This window comes from Eleutherodactylus coqui, chromosome 5 (genome assembly GCF_035609145.1).
Source record: "Eleutherodactylus coqui strain aEleCoq1 chromosome 5, aEleCoq1.hap1, whole genome shotgun sequence".
Lineage (NCBI taxonomy): Eukaryota > Metazoa > Chordata > Amphibia > Anura > Eleutherodactylidae > Eleutherodactylus > Eleutherodactylus coqui.
This window is the reverse complement of record NC_089841.1, coordinates 218,634,011-218,661,978: the sequence shown is the minus strand read 5'-3', so window position 1 is coordinate 218,661,978 and position 27,968 is coordinate 218,634,011. Positions and strand designations below refer to the sequence as shown.

Below are 27,968 nucleotides of genomic sequence, written 5' to 3'. Positions count from 1 at the left end.
CTGAGCGCGACAAATGTATTAAGGGGCGCAAGATCAAAGCCAGGGGCGTAACTATAGAGGATGCAGGGGGTGCGGTTGCACCCGGGCCCAGGAGCCTTGGGGGGCCCATAAGCCCTCTCTTCTCCATATAGGGAGCCCAGTACTATGAATAAAGCATTATAGTTGGGGGCCCCGTTCCAGGTTTTGCATTGGGGCCCAGGAGCTTCAAGTTACGCCTCTGATCAAAGCCTATGGCAGCTGGCGAAATTTTCAACTAGAACGTATGCCAGTTTCTGTTAAACATCCTAGTAAATGTGATGGGACATGTGCAGCAAAGCCCCCTAAAGCTAGGTCCTATTGACTTTTTGAGAAAGTACTGAGGCCCGGTGTAAAAGCACAAAACTTTGTGGTGTATGTGCACCAAAATTTGAGCTTTTGTACACAAAAACTGGGGTACAAAGAAACATAATATTCTCCTACTGGTAAAATACCTTGCAATTATATATATATATATCTATGCTGGGGAAAATTATTTAAAGTAATTAGGACTAATAGTTAAAATACAAAGGTGGCAGCTAGAGATGAGCGAACATACTCGCTAAGGGCAATTACTTGAGCGAGCATTGCCTTTAGCGAGTACCTGCCCGCTAGAGAAAAGGTTCGGCTGCCGGCGCGGGTGAGAGGTGAGTTGCAGCAGTGAGTATGGGGGAGTGGGGGGGAGAGAGGGAGAGAGAGATCTCCCCTCCGTTCCTCCCCGCTCTCCCCCACCGCTCCCCGCCCGCCGTCAGCAGCCGAACCTTTTCTCTCGAGGGGGCAGGTACTCGCTAAGGGCAATGCTCGCTCGAGTAATTGCCCTTAGCGAGTATGCTCGCTCATCTCTAGTGGCAGCTATTTCGAATTCATAATATACTCAGGGCAAACCAGTGTGGAGGTCCCTTTGCGGGGGTTTTCCTTTCTTTTTAGTGCTGGGCAAACAGCCTTGACAGGTGACAGCAGTCATCTCGGTCTAATGTCCTACTTATCATGTGGCCGCTGGGACCAGTGAAGGCAGTGGTGCTTCTTCCATTGTACACTGATCACTCATATGTGCAGGAATGGTATAATATAGACTCTGCCGTCTCTCGTTAGTGTTTGGCACAATGGCCGTTTGGCATGTTGATGCTAAAAGTGGGTGAACAATATAATAATGTTTTCCAGGTGAGCAGAGCGAGGTCCAACAACCTTATATTACTATATCAGAAGAGCACAAAATTACAAGTCGCGCTCACAACTCAACCATTGCACACAATTCCAGTACATTGACAACGGACATGCCGGACTCGCCATATATGTCCCTTTGTATTTGTGCTAAAACTAATTTAATATATATATTTTTTTGCTTCTCTGTAATGGAATGTGGAGTACAATTTAAATTGAACAGAAAACCATGCATATTAATGGCACTTGATTACCTGCGACAGGTAACACTGAAGATATCATAAGACAGCAGGCCAATAAGTCAGTGTTCTGATTAGCAGGGAACGTGTCATGTGGAGAGAAGTGCACTTGGCATGTGAAGGAAAGCTATGCATGGCATGTTTTTCCAGAGGTCTTACATTCCTTGTTTAATGAAAATGCTTCTGTTGTGAATGCTTATTTATATACTGTTATATACTTATTGTATTCGTTCTGTACATACGATCAATATGGTAGTACCCCAGTATAGATATACTGAAACGTTCAATCACATAGTACTTAGAGCATTTCTACATAACATAAAAGTACCTGGAAAGATAAGTCCCTGAGTTATGGCTCCGTATTCGGACATGGCCTGGGTGCGTGATATATACAGTACTATGCACCAATAAGCAACCTCGTTCGCTGTGCGAATATGTTGCTCAGTGGCGAGCGTATTTGCACATACAGTCGTCTGAAGAAGCTCTTCTTCACAGCAGACGGCATTATTTGTTCACTTTAAAAGCAGAAACCAAACGGAACAGAAGCGAAGTGAAAGCTTTCTGTATTTTTAAAGACCCATTGAAATCAATGGAGAAAAAGATGGCTCCATTTATTTCCATTTTACTTCAGTTTGTCTGTTCCAAAAACGGAACGGAAAATGGAAAGCCCCAATATAGATGTGAATGTGGTCTTAGAGGGCTAGCAGGGCAAATGCTTCAGATACCGGGTAGCCACTCTTCCTTATCTAGGATATGTAGACACATGCCTAAGGGCTCACGCAGTACACAGCAAGAACACATGTAACATACGCAGGAAATATGGATGTTGAATCCCCATTGCCTATATTGGTGTGCATTGCCGCGTAATATGCACCAAAATAGTTTTTATTCCACGTGTGTACTAAAAATACAGGTAAAAGTGACCCAATAGAATTCAATGGGCTTTTAGAACCACCTATTACACACGTAATGTGTAGAGGACATACGCCCGTGTGACTGAGCCCTAAGGCAGTGAACTGAAGCCCTGTCTGGAGTACAGTAAATCCTACCTACTAAGAAGGGGTTTTCTAGATAACTCTACAGTTGGAACAATTCTATGTTAATATCTTCTGTTTCTTTCTTTTCTCAACAGACATATCTTGATATTGAATGCCAAGAAGGATCACTGCAATGATTTGGAAGTCCCTCGTAGATGTGCAAAATTAGAATCTGAGATCAAGCACAATGAACGGAAGGACATGCAATATGAGCCACAGGGCAACTAGCACCCCACAGGGACCTGGGATGATTAGTGGACAGCAGATTCCACCAATTCGGGTACATACAGGTACTCCATGTCCATCTTCTAATAGTGCCACACCCAGTCCTGCTCATGGGAACCTATATTTAAAGATGCCTTTGGGAGGTGGAGTAGCACCACAGAGCAGTGAGGGCACAATCCACTTACCTGCTTTAAGTCCTAGGAGACAAGTTATAACAAATGGGAAACCTATATTCCAAGTGCCGCAACCGCCTAACCTCCAGCCAACTTCATGCAAGCCAAAGCAACAGGAATTTGGTTCTCCCTTTCCAGCAAACTGTGTGAAAGGTTAGTATTCCTTCTAGTTTGATGTCTAGTTTAACTTATTTGCAGTGTTCTGCGGCACAGTTCAGAAATGTGTCGAGTCAGCTTTGATACAGAGTTTGTCGGAGTGCGAGGAGAGCGGGTATTCTAATCTATTGTAGTTTATGAACTCCAGTGTCTCAGCTCCAATTACGGTACAACGGTTAGGTGCAAATCAGTGATTCATCTGTCTGGTCACAAACGCATTTTATTTAGTAGATTTCATCATTTAGATTGGCATCTTGTTTGAATTTAAAGTGACCATCCACTTTGGGAACAAAATTCTGTCCTGAGACCAGAGCAGTTGGGGTATATTAACTGCAGTTGTTCTTCTGATCCACCAGTTCCAAGTCCTGTTTTTAGCCATCCAAGAAGGCCGATGCAATCTTCAGACTACCTAATCTCCATAGTACATGGGTTGTGTTAGACTACCAATATACTATACCTGCTCTCTGATTGGTCAGAACTCTCCATATGATTGGTGCTGGCCAATCAGAGAGCAGTGTGTATTTGGTAGTTGGAAAATTGCTGCAACCATCTTGGATGGCTGGAAACAGGGCTTGAAACTGGAGGGACAGCAAAGAGTAATAACTACAGTTAAGATACCCTCCTCCCCTTCCTGTCATAGGACAGAATTTTGTCCCAAAACCAGAGGCTCGCCTTAACACTCCTGACCTCCGCTTCCCTATCAGAAAGCAATGCACCAGCCAGATTTTTTTCATCAATATATTACTTAGGTATTTGATTTATAACAAAAAGCATTCTTTAAAATGATGATTTTATTATGTTTATCCCTTACCTTAGCATGCTTGTGGCCACCAGTAGAGAAACCATTTTAATGTGCATATTACAGTCTGGACTTTGCATTTGTTTCTTATTCAGTACGGAAAAAAGAGAAAGTAGCCTTATTGTTGCCCCCAACTTGAGAGGTAATTAAAAACAAAATACGATCACTGGGGCAATCAGTTGATCGCAGTGGTCTCTGAGAAAGCGGTTTGCTAAAGGAAGCTGCAGTCAACCAAGCAGAACTGCGACAGCGACCATTCTGATGGCCATCCAAGAACTATTTGAGTCCCTCTGAATGGGAATCTTACAGAGTGGTGGACCTTACTCTATGATGTCCAGATGGCCCAGTAAGACAAAAATGGGCAGGGGTTGCCTTTATAAGACAACCCCTTTAATTAGGAACAAGTAATGGGAATGGTGGTTGCTGAAGTCTGGAATTGATCATCATAATGATAAATATATTAAATAGAATGTTATTTGTACATATCACTAAAAAAGATATGTATTAGAGTTAGTGCCACCAGAAGTACTGGATGTGACCTGCTGATTGGGCGTTTTGTCCTTTTCCGGTGGGTTTCCGTAAATGCACGTTTTCTCTATATTTTTATATAACTCTCCTGAATGCATGGGATTTTCCTCAGCCAGTCGGATATCTCTGCTCTGCTAACCTCCTTTCCCTATCAGAGCATTTAGTCCAGTGTTCCCCAACTCCAGTCCTCAGGGACCACCAACAGGTCATGTTTTCAGGATTTCCTCAGTGTTACACAGGTGATGTAATTATTGTTGGTGCCTCAGACATTGCCACAAGTGTTCTTACTACAGGATATCCTGAAAACATGACCTGTTGGTGGTCCCTGAGGACTGGAGTTGGGGACCCCTGATTTAGTCTCATACAGACCGTAAGCAGAACGTACGGCTGCAGGTTTCCCCTCCTCCCATTTACAGTGAGTTTGCAGTCAGAGGAAGGGGACCTGCCGATTGCTGGAAGGTGTGGAAGATGCCGCTGTCTTCTAATACAATATATTGCAAGGTTTTGCAAATTTAATGCCTGCTGCAGGTTTATGACAATGCTAACAATAAGTACTGTATGCTTTAAAGCTTACTAGAACAATCTACTCACATAGGTTGTACCTCCGAACCTCTTTAGTTTGCATAGCCTAAATGGCTGTCATAAACAATGAACTCCACAGAATAAACCAACTGTACACTCTTAAGAAACATTCAGACATCAGGATTTGATGTAACCCAGATTTGTTTTACTCTTTTATCTAATACAACAGAAAACTAGAAATGAAAAAATGCCTTAGGAAATAAGACAAGCGGCCAATCTGCACTTCTTGGCCAAGATAATCCCACCAGAGAAGAATTTGGGAAATTCTGGAAACGTCAAGCAACTCTTCATAGACTAAGGGATGGTGCGAGCCCTGTATTTCTTGTCTAACACTTTAGGGCTCACTTACATGGGCATATGTGGGTTGCGTATTATGCGCGTGGGTTTTTACGTGCATAAATGAAGTTTTAGAAGAGTCCATTGAATTACATGGGGCCACTCAGACCTGCATTTCTCTTACACACATATTATGTGCTTGAAAAGACATTAAAATGCAGCATGTCCTATTTTGGTGTCAGAAACGCTATAGGCAGTGAGTGAGGAGACTCAAAAGGCCATTTACACTCCTCTGGGTAATATGCAAATAAGGGAGATGAAATAATACCTCCACAGTGTCACCTATTGGAAGGCAGCAATCCCTAATGTCAATGTTAGACTCTTTATACAAGCCTTGTAACAATGACCAGAAATTGAAAGCAAAGACAGCTGTTTCAGGGTTTTTGCCCTTCATCAGTGTGCAGTAGGATTCTGACTTTGCTAGAGAGAGGCCTGTGATGTGGGTCATAAAACGCTATCTTTTGTCCCTAGGGAGAGCACCTCGACGGTGAGGTAGGAGATTTATAAGGCCATGTGTGCCCCTCTGGGTCATATGCTAATAAGGGAGATGAAACAATACCTCCATAGTGCCCCCTATTGGAAGGCAACAATCCTTCCAATCCTTGCCATTTTGGAGTGTAATACCAATACCAGTATAGGTTATGGGTATTTAAAATACGCAGCAAATGCTCATTTATATTTGCTGTATACTGCGTTTTTTGCATGAAAAAGATATGCGTGTAATACAAGTGAACCCTTTAATCAAATATGGGTTGCTTGCATTGTACCATTTCCCTGTTTGGGATGTGGAGGCTGTGTCGTGTTGAGGATTCAACAGATAAAGTCGAAAACATTGAATTTTTTTACGCTGTAGTAACTATCCGTGGATCACGGTCACTGCAACTGGTGAGTGGCACTGCAGCCTCATTGACTTCAATAAGAGTGTGAGGTCGCAGGACTACACAGTGAGGTCACACTGCAGCCTCATTGACTTCAATAAGAGTGTGAGGTCACAGGACTACACAGTGAGGTCATGCTGCAGCCTCATTGACTTCAATAAGAGTGTGAGGTCACAGGACTACACAGTGAGGTCACACTGCAGCCTCATTGACTTCAATAAGAGTGTGAGGTCACAGGACTACACAGTGAGGTCATGCTGCAGCCTCATTGACTTCAATAAGAGTGTGAGGTCACAGGACTACACAGTGAGGTCACACTGCAGCCTCATTGACTTCAATAAGCGTGGGAGGTCGCAGGACTACACAGTGAGGTCACACTGCAGCCTCATTGACTTCAATAAGAGTGTGAGGTCACAGGACTACACAGTGAGGTCACACTGCAGCCTCATTGACTTCAATAAGAGTGTGAGGTCACAGGACTACACAGTGAGGTCACACTGCAGCCTCATTGACTTCAATAAGAGTGTGAGGTCACAGGACTACACAGTGAGGTCATGCTGCAGCCTCATTGACTTCAATAAGAGTGTGAGGTCACAGGACTACACAGTGAGGTCACACTGCAGCCTCATTGACTTCAATAAGAGTGTGAGGTCACAGGACTACACAGTGAGGTCACACTGCAGCCTTATTGACGTCACTAAGGGTAATGACCAAAGTCGCCATGCAGCCCTTAATGTAAGTGATGATAATTTCTGTACAGCGCTTAACTGTGTTGATACTAATAATCACAAAAATGTTATCGATCCCAAAAGAAGAAGGGCATTTTAAATGCCTATGTAGGAAGTCTCTGTGAGGTTGGCAGTTTCCTTTCAATACTCAGAACTACTATATGCCATAGAGAGTATAATACATTATCCAGCAGATAGGAGAACACATCGGGCAGCAGAACTGCTACAACATGACTCCAGCATACATCTTGTACCACTGCTTGCCTGCTCTGGTCCCAAGATGTACTTGCCTAGTATGACTGTTACGTGAGTCATAGTAAATCACATTACACATACAGCAATGTTAACCATTTCTCTGCCAGGGTATTTTCTGTGTTGCTGACCAAACACAACTTCACAGCTGCCATTTTTATTTAATTATCCAAACTTATTTTATTCCCATTTTTTCTTTTTCTTTTCATTTTTTTGCTACTTTAAGGGCAAATTGAATAAATAAAACCTTTCAAAAGTGTGTGTTAATTTTTTTAATCGGTCATCCCAAGAAAGATTTTTTTTTTTTATCCCCTATCCATAGGATAGGTGATAAAACTCTGATCAGTGGGGTTCTCACAGCGGAGACTCTCACCGAACCCAAGAACAGGGGCCCTCTTTCCTCCCTCCCCCAAAGTTCAGGCTCCGAGCAACCTCCACAGTGAGGAAGCGATGGAAGGGAGCTATGGTCACGCATGTGCTCTGCTGCTCCGTTCGTTTTCAATGGACCTGGCGGAGATAGATGAATACAAGTGTTTGGCTATTTCCGTCAACCCTATTGAAATGAATGGAGCAGGGGCCATGCAGGCGCAGCCATTGCTACTTTCAATTTGATGTCACTGTCAGTTGGAAAAGCGGCCCTGCAGTAATGAAAAGAAGAGAATACGTAACCCTGTTCTCAGAATTGGTGGGGGACTCCTGTGCATAGGTGATAAGTCTATCTTGGGATATCCCGTTTACGCATTTTCCTTTATAATAGCAAAAAACTCATTTGGTTCTATCAGATTTACAGGGCTAGCACTACAGTTTGGGATTCATAGTTTTTAGGTTGTTATTAGAGATGAGCGAACACCAAAATGTTCGGGTGTTCGTTATTCGTAACGAACTTCCCGTGATGCTCGAGGGTTCGTTTCGAACAACGAACCCCATTGAAGTCAATGGGCGACCAGAACATTTTTGTATTTCGCCGATGCTCGCTAAGGTTTTCATGTGTGAAAATCTGGGCAATTCAGGAAAGTGATGGGAATGACACAGTGACGGATAGGGCAGGCGAGGGGCTACATGTTGGGCTGCATCTCAAGTTCACAGGTCCCACTATTAAGCCACAATAGCGGCAAGAGTGGGCCCCCCCCCCCCCAACAACTTTTACTTCTGAAAAGCCCTCATTAGCATGGCATACCTTTGCTAAGCACCACACTACCTCCAACAAAGCACAATCACTGCCTGCATGACACTCCACTGACACTTCTCCTGTGTTACATGCTGCCCAACCGCCCCCCCTCCCCCCCACAGCGCACACCAAACTGTCCCTGCGCAGCCTTCAGCTGCCCTCATGCCACACCACCCTCATGTCTATTTAGAAGTGCGTCTGCCACGACGAGGGACCGCAGGCACACACTGCACAGGGTTGGCACGGCTAGGTAGCGACCCTCTTTAATAGGGGCGGGGCGATAGCCCACAATGCTGTACAGAAGCAATGAGAAATAGAATCCTGTGCCACCGCCATCAGGAGCTGCACATGTGGGCATAGCAATGGGGAACCTATGTGCCACACACTAATCATTCTGTCAAGGTGTCTGCATGCCCCAGTCAGACCGGGCTTTTTAATTCATAGACACAGGCAGGTACAACTCCCTATTGTGAAGTCCCTGTCGACCCACAGCATGGGTGGCTCCCTGGAACCCACCGGTGGTACACAGAAATATCCCATTGCATTGCCCAACACAGCTGAGGTAGTAATGTCGTGCTTAATGCAGGTGGGCTTCGGCCCACACTGCATGCCCCAGTCTGACTGGGGTTCTTTATAAGTGTACAGATGTAGTAAAAACTCCGTGTGCACCTACAGCATGGGTGGGTGCCAGGAAGCCACCGGCGGTACATAGAAATATCCCATTGCATTGCCCAACACAGCTGAGGTAGTAATGTTGTGCGTAATACAGGTGGGCTTCGGCCCACACTGCATGCCCCAGTCAGACTGGGGTTCTTTAGAAGTGTACAGATGTATTAAAAACTCCGTGTGCACCTACAGCATGGGTGGCTCCCTGGAACCCACCGGCGGTACACAAAAATATCCCATTGCATTGCCCAACACAGCTGAGGTAGTAATGTCGTGCTTAATGCAGGTGGGCTTCGGCCCACACTGCATGCCCCAGTCAGACTGGGGTTCTTTACAAGTGGACACATGTAGGTTAAACTCCCTGTGGACCCACTGCCTGGGTGGGTGCCAGGAAGCCACCGGCGGTACATAGAAATATCCCATTGCATTGCCCAACACAGCTGAGGTAGTAATGTTGTGCGTAATACAGGTGGGCTTCGGCCCACACTGCATGCCCCAGTCAGACTGGGGTTCTTTAGAAGTGTACAGATGTATTAAAAACTCCGTGTGCACCTACAGCATGGGTGGCTCCCTGGAACCCACCGGCGGTACACAAAAATATCCCATTGCATTGCCCAACACAGCTGAGGTAGTAATGTCGTGCTTAATGCAGGTGGGCTTCGGCCCACACTGCATGCCCCAGTCAGACTGGGGTTCTTTACAAGTGGACACATGTAGGTTAAACTCCCTGTGGACCCACTGCCTGGGTGGGTGCCAGGAAGCCACCGGCGGTACATAGAAATATCCCATTGCATTGCCCAACACAGCTGAGGTTACGTCAGCTGTAATGCAGGTGGGCTAAAAATTAATTTGATTACACTGTAGGCGAGGGCCCACAAAAATTGCTGTATCAACAGTACTAATGTACATCCCAAAAATTGGCCATGGCCAGCCAAGAGGGCAGGTGAAACACATTAATCGCTTTGGTTAATGTGGCTTAAGTGGTAACTAGGCCTGGAGGCAGCCCAGTGTAACGAAAAATTGGTTCAAGTTAAAGTTCCAATGCTTTTAAGCGCATTGAAACTTTTAAAAATTGTTCTGAAAAATTATTTGACTGAGCCTTGTGGCCCTAAGAAAAATTGCCCGTTCAGCGTGATTACGTGAGGTTTCAGGAGGAGGAGCAGGAGGAGGAGGAGGAGGAATATTAGACACAGATTGATGAAGCAGAAATGTCCCCGTTTTGGATGGTGAGAGAGAACGTAGCTTCCATCCGCGGGTGCAGCCTACGTATTGCTTACGTATCGCTGCTGTCCGCTGGTGGAGAAGAGAAGTCTGGGGAAATCCAGCCTTTGTTCATCTTGATGAGTGTTAGCCTGTCGGCACTGTCGGTTGACAAGCGGGTACGCTTATCTGTGATGATTCCCCCAGCCGCACTAAACACCCTCTCCGACAAGACGCTAGCCGCAGGACAAGCAAGCACCTCCAGGGCATACAGCGCGAGTTCAGGCCACGTGTCCAGCTTCGACACCCAGTAGTTGTAGGGGGCAGAGGCGTCACCAAGGATGGTCGTGCGATCCGCTACGTACTCCCTCACCATCCTTTTACAGTGCTCCCGCCGACTCAGCCGTGACTGGGGAGCGGTGACACAGTCTTGGTGGGGAGCCATAAAGCTGGCCAGGCCCTTAAAGACTGTTGCACTGCCTGGGATGTACATGCTGCTCGATCTCCGCACCTCCCCTGCTACCTTGCCCTCGGTACTGCGCCTTCTGCCACTAGCGCTGTCGGCTGGGAATTTTACCATCAGCTTGTCCGCAAGGGTCCTGTGGTATAGCAACACTCTCGAACCCCTTTCCTCTTCGGGAATCAGAGTGGGCAGGTTCTCCTTATACCGTGGATCGAGCAGTGTGTACACCCAGTAATCCGTCGTGGCCAGAATGCGTGCAACGCGAGGGTCACGAGAAAGGCATCCTAACATGAAGTCAGCCATGTGTGCCAGGGTACCAGTACGCAACACATGGCTGTCCTCACTAGGAAGATCACTTTCAGGATCCTCCTCCTCCTCCTCCTCCTCCTCCTCCTCAGGCCATACACACTGAAAGGATGACAGGCAATCAGCCGGTGTACCGTCAGCAGCGGCCCAAGCTGTCTCTTCCCCCTCCTCCTCATCCTCCTCATGCTCCTCCTCCTCCTCCTGTACGCGCTGAGAAATAGACAGGAGGGTGCCCTGACTATCCAGCGGCATACTGTCTTCCCCCGCCCCCGTTTCCGAGCGCAAAGCAGCTGCCTTTATGGTTTGCAGGGAATTTCTCAAGATGCATAGCAGAGGAATGGTGACGCTAATGATTGTAGCATCGCCGCTCACCACCTGGGTAGACTCCTCAAAATTACCAAGGACATGGCAGATGTCTGCCAACCAGGCCCACTCTTCTGAAAGGAATTGAGGAGGCTGACTCCCACTGCGCCGCCCATGTTGGAGTTGGTATTCGACTATAGCTCTCCGTTGTTCATAGAGCCTGGCCAACATGTGGAGCGTAGAGTTCCACCGTGTGGGCACGTCGCACAGCAGTCGGTGCACTGGCAGCTTAAAGTGATGTTGCAGGGTGCGCAGGGTGGCAGCGTCCGTGTGGGACTTGCGGAAATGTGCGCAGAGCCGGCGCGCCTTTACGAGCAGGTCTGACAAGCGTGGGTAGCTTTTCAGAAAGCGCTGAACCACCAAATTAAAGACGTGGGCCAGGCATGGCACGTGCGTGAGGCTGCCGAGCTGCAGAGCCGCCACCAGGTTACGGCCGTTGTCACACACGACCATGCCCGGTTGGAGGCTCAGCGGCGCAAGCCAGCGGTCGGTCTGCTGTGTCAGACCCTGCAGCAGTTCGTGGGCCGTGTGCCTCTTATCGCCTAAGCTGAGTAGTTTCAGCACGGCCTGCTGACGCTTGCCCACCGCTGTGCTGCCACACCGCGCGACACCGACTGCTGGCGACATGCTGCTGCTAACACATCTTGATTGCGAGACAGAGGAGGAGGAGGAGGAGGGTGCTTTAGTGGAGGAAGCATACACCTCCGCAGATACCAGCACCGAGCTGGGGCCCGCAATTCTGGGGGTGGGTAGGACGTGAGCGGTCCCAGGCTCTGACTCGGTCCCAGCCTCCACTAAATTCACCCAATGTGCCGTCAGGGAGATGTAGTGGCCCTGCCCGCCTGTGCTTGTCCACGTGTCCGTAGTTAAGTGGACCGTGGCAGTAACCGCGTTGGTGAGGGCGCGTACAATGTTGCGGGAGACGTGGTCGTGCAGGGCTGGGACGGCACATCGGGAAAAGTAGTGGCGACTGGGAACTGAGTAGCGCGGGGCCGCCGCCTCCATGATACTTTTGAAGGACTCCGTTTCCACAACCCTATACGGCAGCATCTCAAGGCTGATGAATTTTGCGATGCGGACGGTTAACGTTTGAGCGTGCGGGTGCGTGGCGGCGTACTTGCGCTTGCGCTCCAACAGTTGCGCTAGCGACGGCTGGACTGTGCGGTGCGAGACATTGGTGGATGGGGCCGAGGACAGCGGAGGTGAGGGTGTGGGTGCAGGCCATGAGACGGTCGTGCCTGTGTCCTGAGAGGGGGGTTGCATCTCAGTGGCAGGTTGGGGCACAGGGGGAGAGGCAGGGGTGCAAACCGGAGGCGGTGAACGGCCTTCGTCCCACCTTGTGGGGTGCTTGGCCATCATATGCCTGCGCATGGTGGTGGTGGTGAGGCTGTTGGTGTTGGCTCCCCGGCTGAGCTTTGCGCAACAAAGGTTGCACACCACTGTTCGTCGGTCGTCAGGCGTCTCTGTGAAAAACTGCCAGACCTTAGAGCACCTTGGCCTCTGCAGGGTGGCATGGCGCGAGGGGGCGCTTTGGGAAACACTTGGTGGATTATTCGGTCTGGCCCTGCCTCTACCCCTGGCCACCGCACTGCCTCTTGCAACCTGCCCTGCTGATGCCCTTGACTCCCCCTCTGAAGACCTGTCCTCCTGAGTAAGCGTTGCACACCAGGTGGGGTCAGTCACCTCATCGTCCTGCTGCTCTTCCTCCGAATCCTCTGTGCGCTGCTCCCTCGGACTTACTGCCCTTACTACTACCTCACTGCAAGACAACTGTGTATGATCGGCATCGTCCTCCTCACCCACAGAAAGTTGTTGAGACAGTTGGCGGAAGTCCCCAGCCTCATCCCCCGGACCCCGGGAACTTTCGAATGGTTGGGCATCAGTGACTATAAACTCCTCTGGTGGGAGAGGAACCGCTGCTGCCCAATCTGAGCAGGGGCCCGAGAACAGTTCCTGGGAGTGTTCCCGCTCCTGAGCAGGTGTCATTGTAGTGGAGTGAGGAGGCTGGGAGGAAGGAGGAGCAGCAGACAGAGGATTCGGATTTGCAGCAGTGGACGGCGCAGAACTGCGTGTTGACGATAGGTTGCTCGAAGCACTTTCTGCCATCCAGGACAGGACCTGCTCACACTGCTCATTTTCTAATAACCGTCTCCCGCGTGGACCCATTAATTGGGCGATGAATGTGGGGACGCCAGAAACGTGCCTCTCTCCTAATCGCGCAGCAGTCGGCTGCGACACACCGGGATCAGGAGCTCGGCCTGTGCCCACACCCTGACTTGGCCCTCCGCGTCCTCGGCCGCGTCCACGTCCTCTAGGCCTACCCCTACCCCTCAGCATGCTGTATTACCAGTGATTTGATTTCACAGGCAGGAAATAAATTGGCGCAAGACTGCAGGCCAAATATAATTTTTGCCCTTTTTGGAAAACGAAAGGCCCCACTGCCTCTAGTGAATGAATAATCTAAGTTTAATAACTGTGCTGTGTCCCTGCTTATGTGTCACAGAACGTGAGGGTAGCAGAGTTATTATAACTCTGGCAGAGCCGGAATTTTTTTTCCCAATTAAGGAAAGCAAATGGCGAAGCCAGCAGTAAAGCGTAGCTGGGTGCGTATGATTTAGCAATGTTTTTCACGCAGCTCACACGTGTCCACAGGCGTTAGGACGGACAGAGGCTGGACAAATAGATTTGTTTTCAGTTTTTTCCCACCAAAAGGCAGCACTGCGTATATTCAATGAACATGAGAAGTTTAATAACTGTGCTGTGTCCCTGCTTATGTGTCACAGAACGTGAGGGTAGCAGAGTTATTATAACTCTGGCAGAGCAGGAATTTTTTTTCCCAATTAAGGAAAGCAAATGGCGAAGCCAGCAGTAAAGCGTAGCTGGGTGCGTATGATTTAGCACTGTTCTTCACGCAGCTCACACGTCTCCACCGCCCGTAAGGACGGACAGAGGCTGGACAAATAGATTTGTTTTCAGTTTTTTCCCACCAAAAGGCAGCACTGCGTATATTCAATGAACATGAGAAGTTTAATAACTGTGCTGTGTCCCTGCTTATGTGTCACAGAACGTGAGGGTAGCAGAGTTATTATAACTCTGGCAGAGCAGGTATTTTTTTTCCCAATTAAGGAAAGCAAATGGCGAAGCCAGCAGTAAAGCGTAGCTGGGTGCGTATGATTTAGCACTGTTCTTCACGCAGCTCACACGTCTCCACCGCCCGTAAGGACGGACAGAGGCTGGACAAATAGATTTGTTTTCAGTTTTTTCCCACCAAAAGGCAGCACTGCGTATATTCAATGAACATGAGAAGTGTAATAACTGTGCTGTGTCCCTGCTTATGTGTCACAGAACGTGAGGGTAGCAGAGTTATTATAACTCTGGCAGAGCAGGAATTTTTTTTCCCAATTAAGGAAAGCAAATGGCGAAGCCAGCAGTAAAGCGTAGCTGGGTGCGTATGATTTAGCAATGTTTTTCACGCAGCTCACACGTGTCCACAGGCGTTAGGACGGACAGAGGCTGGACAAATAGATTTGTTTTCAGTTTTTTCCCACCAAAAGGCAGCACTGCGTATATTCAATGAACATGAGAAGTGTAATAACTGTGCTGTGTCCCTGCTTATGTGTCACAGAACGTGAGGGTAGCAGAGTTATTATAACTCTGGCAGAGCAGGTATTTTTTTTCCCAATTAAGGAAAGCAAATGGCGAAGCCAGCAGTAAAGCGTAGCTGGGTGCGTATGATTTAGCAATGTTTTTCACGCAGCTCACACGTGTCCACAGGCGTTAGGACGGACAGAGGCTGGACAAATAGATTTGTTTTCAGTTTTTTCCCACCAAAAGGCAGCACTGCGTATATTCAATGAACATGAGAAGTGTAATAACTGTGCTGTGTCCCTGCTTATGTGTCACAGAACGTGAGGGTAGCAGAGTTATTATAACTCTGGCAGAGCAGGTATTTTTTTTCCCAATTAAGGAAAGCAAATGGCGAAGCCAGCAGTAAAGCGTAGCTGGGTGCGTATGATTTAGCAATGTTTTTCACGCAGCTCACACGTGTCCACAGCCCTTAGGACGGACAGAGGCTGGACAAATAGATTTGTTTTCAGTTTTTTCCCACCAAAAGGCAGCACTGCGTATATTCTATGAATAATAACTGTGTTGTGGCCCTGCCTATACAATTCTTTCCCTGCAGTATCAATGGAGGGTGGAATGCTCTGCAGAGGCGATTTTGAGAAGCCCCAAAAAAATGCAGCACAGCCAACAGCAGCCTGGACAGTACTGCACACGGATAAATATGGCCCTAGAAAGGACCGTTGAGGTTCTTGAAGGCTACACTCACTCCTAACACTCTCCCTGCCTATGCAGCACTTCTGTCCCTAATGCCAGGTGCAACGGTCTGCAGAGGCGATTTTGAGAAAAAAAAAAATGCCACTGCTAACAGCAGCCAACACACAGCTATCAGTGGCCCTAATAAGGACCTTTGGGGGGTCTTGAAGCCTACACTAACTACCAATTCTTTCCCTACAGCAGCTCTGGTATAAACAGCACTGTCCCTCATCTAACTCACACCGCATCTGAGGCGAGCCGCGGGAGGGGCCGACTTTTATATTAGGCGAACACCTGATCTCGCCAGCCACTCACAGCAGGGGGGTGGTATAGGGCTTAAACGTTGCAGGGGGAAGTTGTAATGCCTTCCCTGTCTTTCAATTGGCCAGAAAAGCGCGCTAACGTCTCAGGGAAGGAAGTGAAAGTAACCAGAACACCGCATGGTGTTCGTTACGAATAACGAACATCCCGAACACCCTAATATTCGCACGAATATCAAGCTCGGACGAACGCGTTCGCTCATCTCTAGTTGTTATCTTTTTTTCGTGTCTTTACTATCTTACTTCTGTTTTATTCTAGAATTTTATGGTCTCTCTATGAGATTATTAGATACTTTTGGGGGAGATTATAACTTTAGATTTTTTTTATTTAAGGAAAGAAAATGCAATCTTGTAGAAGATTTTGGTAGAGTCTAGAGGCAGCTTTAGCCCACGAAAGGCAGTTTTAGCCCACGAAAGGCAGTCACATGGTTGCTAAGACTAAAGGCCCTTTTATACAGCCGATTATTAGGCATGAACGTGGCACTAAATGTTTGTTCATCGGACAAGAGCCAATGATGATCTGATGCTGTTCAGCAAATGCGCATTCATTAGCTGATGGTTGCATTTCAGTGACCATCAAAATGCTCGCTGATCGGCTGTACACCAACTCATGTGAGCCCTGCAGCTGGCCATAGGGACAAATAGTTGTACTAGCAGTCATTCATTCCCATAAGACGATTCTCAGCCTGGGTAACAAAAGAATAAACGAGCGCCGACTGCATTGATTTGTGCTCATTACACTGGGCCACTAATTTGCACTGTCTAGAAGGACCTTAAGGCTTTGTTTATTTCTGCATTGTGGCTTCTGTTTTTAATAGACACCACCACATACTATAGAATCTGTTATGGGACGCGTTTCTGATAGAGGTTATTGACCAATGATGGATTCATCAAGTTTCATTCTGGTATCTGATGGTTTGACGATATATAATGCCTTTGCATGCAAATCAGATGGAATCTGTGCCAGAGACACTAAGCAGATAGTCTGACACAGATGTGAACAGAGTCACACTGTTAATTACGCTGTGTACAAGGGGCTCATTGAGTACTGTACGTTTATCAGACTGGAAGGTAGAGGTTTGATTATCTTGGACAGAACTGACAAATACATTCTCCATTTCTGTCCACTGGAACAGAACAAGTAGTTGAGTTGGCCCTAGGCAGGAGTGAACATAGAGTGCAGATAAAAACATATCTTGTTCATAAAAGACTATAGAAATCTAGAGACCACACTCTGATCACATATTATTACTACTGCATAATGATGGAATAAAAGTATTCCATCATTATTGACAAAAACACTATAGAAATATCAGTAAACACTGTACAATACCAGGGGCCAAATAATACCCCCACACTATGACCTCCATATTGTTTCTGCAAAAACAATGTTACCTCCATACAGTAACCATATAGTGGTATATACACAGGTGCTCTATAGACCAATTGATTACAGTACTGTTATATCCAATGATCAAAGGTGATGCCCCCCCCCCTAATTGGATTTGTTCACTTTCCATTTTCTTCTCCATCTGTCCCAGATCATCATGATGACTTCTCCCAGTTGCAATTTCACTCTGCAGAATGAGACATCTTTGACTTCTCATTTTTCCAGCATGCTCCCTATGTTGTTTACACAATTTTCCTATCCATAGTGCCCATATTTAGTTATTAGACCCGACACAATAGATTCCCCATTTATGCCCCAACTTGTAAAAATGAATAATGTCCCATCAGATGTAAAAAAGAATAATGCCCCCCCTTATTGTCCCATCATTAAAATTGCTCCTTCATATTTCCCCATCATCAAAATTCTCCCTTTGTTGACCCTGTAATTAAAAATGTTCTCTCTTCACACAATCATTAATAACCCCCCTTTCTTGCCCCATCAGCAAAAATGCTGCCCTTTCTTGGCCCCTGAGGGTAATAATGCTCCCCTTTTCTGTACCTTGTCAGTAATAGGGCTCTCCTTTCTTTTCCTGTCAGTAATAATGCTCCCCCTTGATACCCCTGTTAGTATTAATGCTCCCACCTATTGCTCCATCAGTAATAACCCCCCTTATTGACCCTATTACTGATTATGATCCCTTTTGTTGCCCCCTGTTATTAATAATACTCCCCTTGTTGCCTCCACTAGTTAAATTGATCCCTTTATTGCCCCTGTCAGTAATAATAATCCCCTTAATGCCTCTATCACTAATTATGATCTCCTTAATTGCCACTGTAATTAAAAATGCCCCTTCTTGTTGCACCTGTAAATAATAGTGCTCCTCCTTGGGTTTAAAGATTAAAAAAAAGTATACTCCCCTCCTTTGCTCTCTCCAAGTTGATTCCCTTCGGTGTGCCAGTCCTTCCTGCCTTCCGGATTGTGGTCACACATGACTGCTGAGGCCAGGGATTAGCCCCAGCAGTCACATACCATTGCATGTGACCACATAACCGGACGTCAGGCAGGACTGAACCGAGGGTAGCAAAGGAGGTAAGTATACTGGTTTCTTATTGTATAGCCTCACCTGGCCACCTCATAAGCTGGAGTCTCATGGGGGGCAGCCAATAGCATCTGCTAAGACTGTTACTGTGGTGGTAGTTGCAGACGGCCCAGGAATGACTGGCGTGGAATGAACAGCCAGTCCGGCCCTGTGGTGTGACCCATGCTGGCTTTAATAATTTAGAAGGATAGACAATGGGCCCCGCGGCCCCCACGGGCCCCTGTGCAGCTTAATGTTCTTCCCTAGCCTCAGTAATGCTTGGGATGATAGGAAAAAGTCTACGATTATTTCATCTGGAGACCATCCAGAACTTTTCTTCACTTGTGCAGGGAACTTGCGTTCTGCTATTTCTCTCACCATTAATAACCTGGAATGTTTTATTGTAATAATAGGCCAATAAAAGATAGTAACAAATAAGATCAATATGTGTGTAAAACAAGTCCTAAACCAAATAAATGTGCGTTTGATTGTTTTAATTTGCGTTTAATTGTTTTCCATGTTAATTCCTTACAAATGTAAAGCATGCCTTTTGGGATTGGTTTCTGTCCAATATTGACAATGTTCTACTTTTATGGTGTTTTTTAGTGTTATTGTTATTCTTTTTAGCTTGTAGAGTTTGTTGACAGAATAACATATAATTAGACAAATGACATCATTGCCCTGTTATTCCGAGACAAAGGCCCTTCACTGCAAACACAGCCCAGTTGCCATGGTCCCCCTCATACTTCATTTGCTCAAGCATGAGGAAACTGCTTGTGTGACCACAAGGCATTTTTACCAAGCATATATTAACGAATTAATAATCAATCCTTACACTTGCTTAACAGCAAATATTTCCAGTTTATATTAGAACTTTCAGGTGGGTTTCAGGACTCTTAATGGTACGGTGCCCTGGAATGCTGGTTACCTGGTAACGGTAAGTTAGGTGCAGCCCTCACAGATTTTTGGCTCCCCGTTTTCCAGCAAGTATTACCTAACTCCAGGGAGCAAAAAATACATACTGATAAGTACAAAGAATTAAAGTAAAATCAGTGTATGAAGCCTTTTACACCCGTTTCTAGCGTATAAAAGTTGAACATTTTTGCACAGGTGCAACTCGGCAACTTTTGGGCTTTTTGTGCCAGCCTCAGCACTTTTGTAAAAAAAAAAAAAGTAGTAGTAAGAGGCAGGACTTTTCTGAGGGGGCATTGCTGACCAGGACTAAGAGATTTATGTATAAACTAGCATAAATTATACCAGCAATGTACGATAGGTTGGACCTGGCATCCATCTCTGTGGAGGCGCACGGAACAGATGAGATGCGCCTAATATATGATGGAGTGTGAGCCTCTGCATATATTAGGCGCACCATTAACTTTCCAATGGGTTTCTGCACGCTAGCGATGTTTTCACGGATGCTATGTTGCTAAAAGAAAATCACGGCATGCCCTATCTTTCTGCGATTTCCTTTTTTTTTTTGTAGCCCGTGTTTCCCTATGGAGCCTTCTTGTTTATCGCATTGCATAGCAGCAACTTGCGATTTTCGTGCTATGCGATACATTTTTTAACGTTAGAAATGCCTATTAACCTTCTCATGACAAAACCGTGCGGGTTTTAGCGCATAGGAAAATTACGGTTAGCAGCGATGCGATGCAAGATATTTTTACAAGAAAAAGTATTAAAATCGCGAGAATAAAGCTGCGATATCGCAGCGATTTTGGAGCAACGATTTCTCTGTCACCCATGTGAAAAAAGGTCTTATTTAAAAGTGTGAGATTTTTGTAGTATGAGATGGTTACGCTTCACAGTCCATCATTCAGTATTTTTTGGGGCAGTTTCTGAAAATAGTTTTTGGTTTTTTTTGAGCTCCTCTTCCTATTTTCCTATGAAACATTATGAAACATTTTTGAGAGATTTATCTAGTTAATAATTCAGCGAATTTGGTTATGATGTCAAGAGTAAAGCCCCACTTACACGCAAAGATGATCGCTCAGAATTCGTTCAAAAGATAGGGATAATGATAGTTTGAGCAATCATTTTGCATAAGCTGCTAATAGGCACTAATACCCATTAGCAGCTTATTAGCTTCTTTGCATGTGAATGAGTCTCCCTGAGCTGTTTGCAGAGAACAGCAGGTGGTCTGTTATCTACATACAGCCCCTTTGTTCTGCCTTGGGACTGCAGCTGAATACAATGTTATCAGCGCTCCTGTGGAGAATCACAGCATGCAGTCCATGCTATCAACTGCCCAGCCAAAAGATGGATTTTAAACTCAACTAAAAATCATCATTTGGAACGAAAAACAAATGATGGTAGCATATACACACAATGATTATCACTCAAAAGACATCGTTTGAGCGAATTTTGAGTGATAATTGTTGCATGTAAATGGAGCTTTAGTTATGATGGTTCAGCTGTAAGTAAGTTTAGCATTGTTTTGCCTGTTTATACTGAGGTCTGATTCCAGGTCTATATGGGCCCTTGAGTATAGATATTCTATCTAGCTGATCCTTTTAATTACACCACACGGTATCATCTTACAGTATCTACCACTACACAGCCTTGTGGTGCCAAGTCATGTTTATCAAGTCCTTCTTCTGTTTTGGCCCAGATTGGTGCCACCAGGCCAGCACTGCCTCGTAATGTCATCACAGATTGCCAAGCAGCTAGACAGATCTGAGAATGCTAGCCAGCTGTCAGTGGAATGAAAATTGTTGAGTCTTGCAGTAAACCCTAAGTTAGGCCAAAGCTCAACAGCAGCATATGGCTACATGGTATGGTTACTGCGACCATTGTGTGACCCTTCTGGCGGGAAAGTTACATGATCATTTCTTTCAGAGAAAAGATTGAAGATGGCAAATTCATACTGTTGCACAATCAAAACTCGTCATGAAGCCCTTGTGTAACTTTCTATACCCCGGTGGGTATTAGGTTGTGACGTGTGCAAAACTTTTTCAGGAGTTGACGCCGGCTCTGCTTGTGCGGATTGTACATGGGCTAACAGATTTAAAATATGCCGTAAGACTCACTGCTGATATCGAACCTTTTGCAATGCTAAACTTTTAATATAAAAGCTTGTATCTTAGATGTCTGATGATATTAATGTACTTGTGAAAATAAGGTGATGTTTCCTGTTTGTGGTATATTTATTACTAAATGTATTGGCTTATTTTTGGCTGGTGCGTTGTGTCCTTCCAAGATATGGAAATGAAACCGGACTCAAACCATCAGGTAATGCCAAGTATGAACTGGCGATAGAAATATGGCCTTTTGCTGCATATGAATAGATTGCACTAGTGTGGAAAATCAGAAACACTCTTCAGTTGCTCAGGGCTATCTAGTTACAAGTAATAGAGCTTGAAATTAAGATAAGTTTGAACATTTCAGAACTTTAAATGTCTAATATTAACCCTTTCCAATCCACTGTCTGAAGACATTCTGATTGAAGGTATAGCTCCGATGTCGGAAGACGTCCGGCAGGGTATTCTTACTGTAGATTACTGGCCTTTCTGTTGTCAGGGGCCTCCCCAGCATGTCCAGTACCACAGTACTGGCTCTAGCCAGCAGATGGCACCACTGTATAATGGCAGAAAGAGAAAGCCCCCTAGGAAACCCTGAATCCGAAATTGGATTGCAAAGGGTTAATACCGACAGACTCAGAGGGACAAGTTTATCAGTATATTGTAAAATCTAACTTTTTTCAGGTGACTTTTCTGATGAAGCCATTGTGTACAGAAGAATGAGCACTATTTCTGGCCATTATATGACTTGCATCCTGCATTTTTCACCAGTTTTCCCCTCCATCTTTAATTGTCAGTTGGTGGGTGGAGATTAGCTGCTATGAAATCTCCCATACCTAGCACAACATAGGAGACCCTTCTCCCCTATCTTTCTGTAGGACACAGTGAAGCTGTGAATCCAGCAGCAGATTAAGGCAGTATAACAGCAACTTTGTGTCCCTCTCTACCTCTCGTTCATTCTAGAGCTGATTTATCCTTAACCTCTTCTTTACATAATCCTTAATGGGAAGTACCTCGAATCTAATCCGTCAGAGACCTGCTAGCTGCAAGACGTTGGTAGATGTTGGATGTTATATTGCTTAACAATAGTTAACTTCAGGGTAATTTCTCTTTAAGAGGAAAAATTGTATATTGAGCCAATGTTTTCCCTTCCACAGTATTTTAAAGAGAACAGTGGACAATGTGTATATTGATGTTTTACTTTGCAGGTGAATAAGTGATGGAATAATGCATTCATAGTGCCATGTGTTGGAATGGTAGTTACCCTATGAGTCAATATCCAACCTTTTAACACGCCTTGCAATATGACTAGGGATATAAGCCAAGCGTACACAGGGAATTTACAAACTCCATGTACATGTTTTCTTTGGTGGAGATATGAACCTAGGACCTCAGTGCTGCAAGGCAATAGTGCTAACATCTAAGCCACTGTGCCATTGCGTTGCCTGGTAGAAAGCTTCTAGGGCTAGCTCCTGCCTGGCCTTTGAGAGCATACGCCTTGGCATGTATATAATCCTCTGAGTGTCTGAAGTGGACTCTTCAGCTATAAATTCTAGACATGAGGTAGGGTACATTAGCTAGGTCTCAGGAGAAAGCGGCTAGATTCCAGTGAGTGCTATGGAGCAAGTGGGTAGGTGTGAACCATAATTAGTGACTGCCTAGAAATGAGTGTGTATACTGCCTGTGAATGCTGCCATCAGTCACCATGTTGAGTACAACTAAATGTTGTACCTTCATATTGAAAGACTATTTAAATTTGCAAGCCTCTGTAACTATACAAAGTATAATCGCCAAGCTTGTCTGAAAAAGTTAAATAAAATTTTGTTGCATTGCATGATGTGACTCTGCCTGTTTCCTTGCAGTGCCATCTTATGTTGTGTGCTTACTTCCACTTGGGCCCTCTCCTGTGGGAGGGGGCACCATTAACCACTGAATTGCTCTGCAGTGGAGTGTGCAGCCCTATTTTTCATGACTTCTGTTAGAATCTATAGACAGTACATGAGAGTGGAAGAGCCGGGTTATGCTATGCTCAGAGTGGTGCTGAGAGTAATGGAATTAGATCTTCTCTTTCTGGCTTCGGAAGCTGCGGATAACGGGGCACAAAGGGGGCAATTATGACTTTAAGTGTTACAGAAGAGAACACCAAGGCACTGAAGGGCACAGACGTAGTCACCAGGACTTTGTGGGATATAGAAGGGCCACCGTGACTTTGAGGGGCACAGAAAGAATTATTTTGACTTTGAGGGGCACAGTAGGGCCGTTATTATCTAGCGAAATGGAACTTAAGACACAAACAAAGGAGGGGGGAGATGAATAGAACCACACCATTGTTAGTCTAATAGACTTTGGATCTAAGCATACAGTCGTCGGTCTTTCCTTTAACACAGACCGCCAGTTTTATGAAAACAATGACTCAAATTCCGCAGAGGACACCAAACTCCACCCATGGCTGCCAAAGTGCTACAAATTTATCTGATGCCCTGCTGTGTTGCACGCAGAGTTCTTCCATGTGCCATTTCCTGCTGTCAAACACTCATGGACGGTGTGTGGTCCGTGTGCCAATGAAGCGAGATCACCACCCTTGCAGCAGACAAACAAAATTTGAGCAGCCCCTCCTTCTCAGTTCCAATCGAACCAGGAAGGATAGAGGGTAAAGCTATTTGCGGAGAAGTTTGAATTGCCTCCGACACATCGTATTATATGTCAAAAACACTTTGTCCCATAAGGGTTTTACCCGGTCACAGCTCCACCAAACATGTACCATAGGGCCCTTTTCAGTTCCACAGCAACAATACCGGTCCGTCACCGAGGGGAATCTGTAATGTAATCAATCTGGGCACCTGTACCACCTGCAAATAGTTTATTAATGTTTAATTACTGCAATGACTCAGTCCGTACCCAACGAATTGGGTACCCTTAATATTGCGCGTGTAATTTAGAATGGTCACAGCCAATAAATGGTTTACCCTGGCCAGGGGTAAATAGCTCCACAGTTGCTGTTAGAAAATATGAATCTCCTCTGAGGTGATTGGTCTTTCAGGAACTTCGGTTGCCCAAATAATTAAAACTGCTAATTGAAATAAGCAGTCACTGCCCCCTAAACAAATTAACAGCACAAGAACGTTTAGGGATACTGTGCAGTGATCAAGTCAAAAACAATCTATTTCAGCCTAGGTGAATGTACTCCTAATTATACTGGTTGTCAGTCTATATGCTCTTGCTGGCGGTCTCTCTCTCTTGGTGAAGGCTCAATGCCTGTGGCCGGTAATTACAGCTTATGTTTCCTTGGATGATCAGCAGATCTCCGTCTGGCACTTACATTGCAACAGCTGGGTAGCATCACTCCAGGAATCCAAGTTGTACTCTCTCCTTCTGGTACAGGAAAACCCAGCTCTACAGTAACACTGGGGCAGCTCACTCTTCATAAGGCTCTCTGCTAAAATACTATTCCACCCTGCCTGCAAAATCTCACATGTCCAGCTGCAGGTCAGTTCTCATTATCTATGTCTTTTTTTTCTTTCTGTACTCTCTGAAACTTCTGTGTCACACCAAAGCCTGCCCTTTATGCCTAGTCCATCAGTCAATAAGCAGGCAGCTGAGGTCCTGTTAGTCCATAGCAGTACAGTTGTGATCTCTCTTAAAAAAACAAAACAAACAAAAAAAAAAAAACAGGAAAATACATTAGAGCAGTAGTATACATGGTGATTCTAAAACCTTACAATACCATGGACTCTGGAACAATCATCTTGCTGGGATAAAGTAAAGATTTTTTTTTCTCTTTACTGAATGTTTGTTTTAATATTGAAAAAGGTAAAAAACCTAAACTAAACCATTTTTTTTTCAAATGGGCGATTATTTTATTTTTTTTTGGTGCATAAAAGATAGTGCACACAGTGCACATTCTAGCCGGACGCTTTTATGCTGACCAGAAAAGATAGACCTGGACCTATCTTTTGCAGAAATATGCCAGCTGGTCCTGTAGACTCCTTTTGGAGCCCATGAGATCTGCCGGAAAACGGGGGTGAGAGGGAGCTTAGCAGCGGCTCTGCTAAACTCCCTCCCCCTTCCCTACCCTTGCTGTCTCTGCTAAGCTCCCACTCTGTCCCGCCTCCTCCCCTTTCCGGCAGCTGGAAGGGGATGGAGCGGGGGCACGAGTTTAACACACTAGCTCCCGCCCCATCCTGCCCCCTCCCTTTGGTTGCCGGCAAGGGGCAGAGAGGGGGAAGGTAGAAGTAGTTGAGCAGAGCTAGACTCTATCCCCCTGCCCGACCGTATTTCGGGCTGCAGGGTTTACATGCCACACCTGGCTGTCTGAATGGGTGTTAAAATGGGAGATGCAGCCGCGACATCTCGTTCGTGCAATTTTTGGCCGCGACACAGGCGACTAAAAATCGCAGCACCCGTGTGAAGGAGCCCTTAGGAATACAGATATGAAAAAAAAATTGCTATTTCCTTAAGCCCTAATATAGCTGTGTCATTGAGTAGTTAAGGCACATTCCCAAAGCAATCAGTTTCAAAACCTTTTTATTCCAAATTCTCCTCCAGGCAAACGCATTAATACAATTTTTACTGCTACATTTTTGTTTTCATCAACTGTAAGACTAAACCCTGATTCTAAATGTTTGAACATAAGCACATCATTTTTCTCCTTCCATTTTAGGTTGCCTGGGTCACTGCTAATAACCAGGAGACCATTTATATTTGCTCCGCAGCAAATTAACCGCTTCACAAATCTATCATTCTCTTGAATCCGTAGTTTTCATTGAGTTAATCAATCAATATGTCCAGTAATTGTCAGCAAATAATCTAATCCCATCACTAACATATACCCCCAAGATAAATGTATCACACACTGTTCCCATCGCATATTCAAGACTCGCATATGTAAAATGGAATATGTTTAGGAAATGTAGAAATACATGAAAAATGAAAAACCCCCAGATAATGTTATCTTAATGAAGGAGTGAGTTGTTAAAGGAGCCATACTTAAGATATAAACCGTCATTCGTCACATTATATCTACATGTCCATTTCTTAGAAAAATGGAAAGTCAACGGTTCAGCTGTCTCTCATCTATTGTTCTCTCCCTAAAGGGATTAATATTACACATCTAGTCGTGGCACAGAAAAAAAATGAATTTGTTAAACAGTCCTGGCGGGACTCCAGCGCATGCAGCAGTCTTCATTCACAGCAGCCAAAAAGGTGGGAAACAATGTTGACTTTAGTTTCAGGCCTTGGCTGTATACAGCGTACATTAGGTACATTAATTAGCGGCGCTGTAGATCAAATTAATGCATTGTACTTTTACCAGCATTGGTAAATAAAGAACCTCAAGGTTGGTTCCAAGAAAAATAAACTATGAAGGTTTGACAAAGGTAATTATCATTTAACTCTTTCTATGCAGAAAATTAAACACAGTAGGCAAGGTTATAGAAGCCATGGGGATCATTTACAAAGAAATGTAAAACACAGAACTTTCGAGTAAGTGAGGCAGAAGGTCATGCCCTATACATACCGTAGTATGCTAGGCTGAAAAAAGACAAATGTTCACCCTTTTTTTTTGCCCCTATGTTGATCCAGAGGAAGGCAAAAAAACCCAATGAGGCAAAAGTCAGTTTACCCCACACTCGGGTGAAAACTTCCTTCCCGACTCCATAATGGCAGTCCGAATAATCCATCGATCAACACTCTTCAGAGAAGGTTCCTTCCTGATTCCACGTTTGGCAGTCGAAAGATTCCCCTACCAACAACCTATTCTGACCATTTAATATCTATATCCTGTAATGTCATAGTTCTCTTAGAGATGTCATTTTTTTTCTCTTAATTGGCATTTAAGTTGGGTGACTGAAAAATTAAACAGACCGACACATTGTTGAAAGCACACATGAACAAAGTCAACTTAACCCGTTGGGGGATCGGCCATCGCTCTTATGTATATGGGGCCTCCCAACTGGTATCGGCATGTTAGATGTCAACATGACCAATCCTTCGATCCTGCAGAAGATAACCCAGCCAAAGTCAATGGGCAGTTGCTTACTCCTCTCTCCCCATTGAAGCAAACGGGCAAGCTTAGCCATGTGTGCACGTTTATGGTTTATGACAGAGTCAGAAGAAACAACTGTCAACTAAACGAGCGTCTCATCATTTCTTCTGAACGCTCATACGTTGTTGGAGGTGGTTTTTAGAGGATAAAATAATACTTGCTTGCGTTGTAAGATGATAAATTCCATTTGCTTGGTATCCTATCAGTTACTCTGGGGTTATATGCGAATTGAAGGTCGCACACAAGTCACTTTAAATTTTTGGATGTAATGCAAAACAAAGTCATGGGTCATAGTCTCCTCTACCTTAGAGAATAATAGAAGTCATATTGTGATACTAATGGATATGGTCAGTCCCTCCTTTAATATGAGCGTGTCAGAGCTTATTATGGATGGAGCCCAACTGTGATTTGGTTTAATTAATCTAATAGCGAGTACATGTACGTAAATGATTGTTTACATCATTAATCCATGATAGTCCTGAATTTGGAAATATGCAATTAAAAAATACTTTAAAGGATGTGATT

At 45.2% G+C, this 27,968-nt stretch overlaps 1 protein-coding gene across 2 annotated transcripts in view; it reads left to right on the top strand.

Annotated features, from left to right (window-relative positions):
- The window catches only part of GLIS3 (GLIS family zinc finger 3), a 294,182-nt gene that overhangs the window by 25,102 nt on the left and 241,112 nt on the right, over positions 1 to 27,968 (top strand). The window contains exon 2 of one of the 2 annotated variants that reach the window (XM_066604233.1): positions 2,548 to 3,003. In XM_066604233.1, coding sequence (XP_066460330.1) covers positions 2,640 to 3,003 — 364 coding nt within the window. In that variant the 5' untranslated portion in view covers positions 2,548 to 2,639. Of the gene's footprint in view, positions 1 to 2,547; positions 3,004 to 27,968 lie in introns of those variants that run through there. The other variant, XM_066604234.1, reaches the window with a different exon arrangement.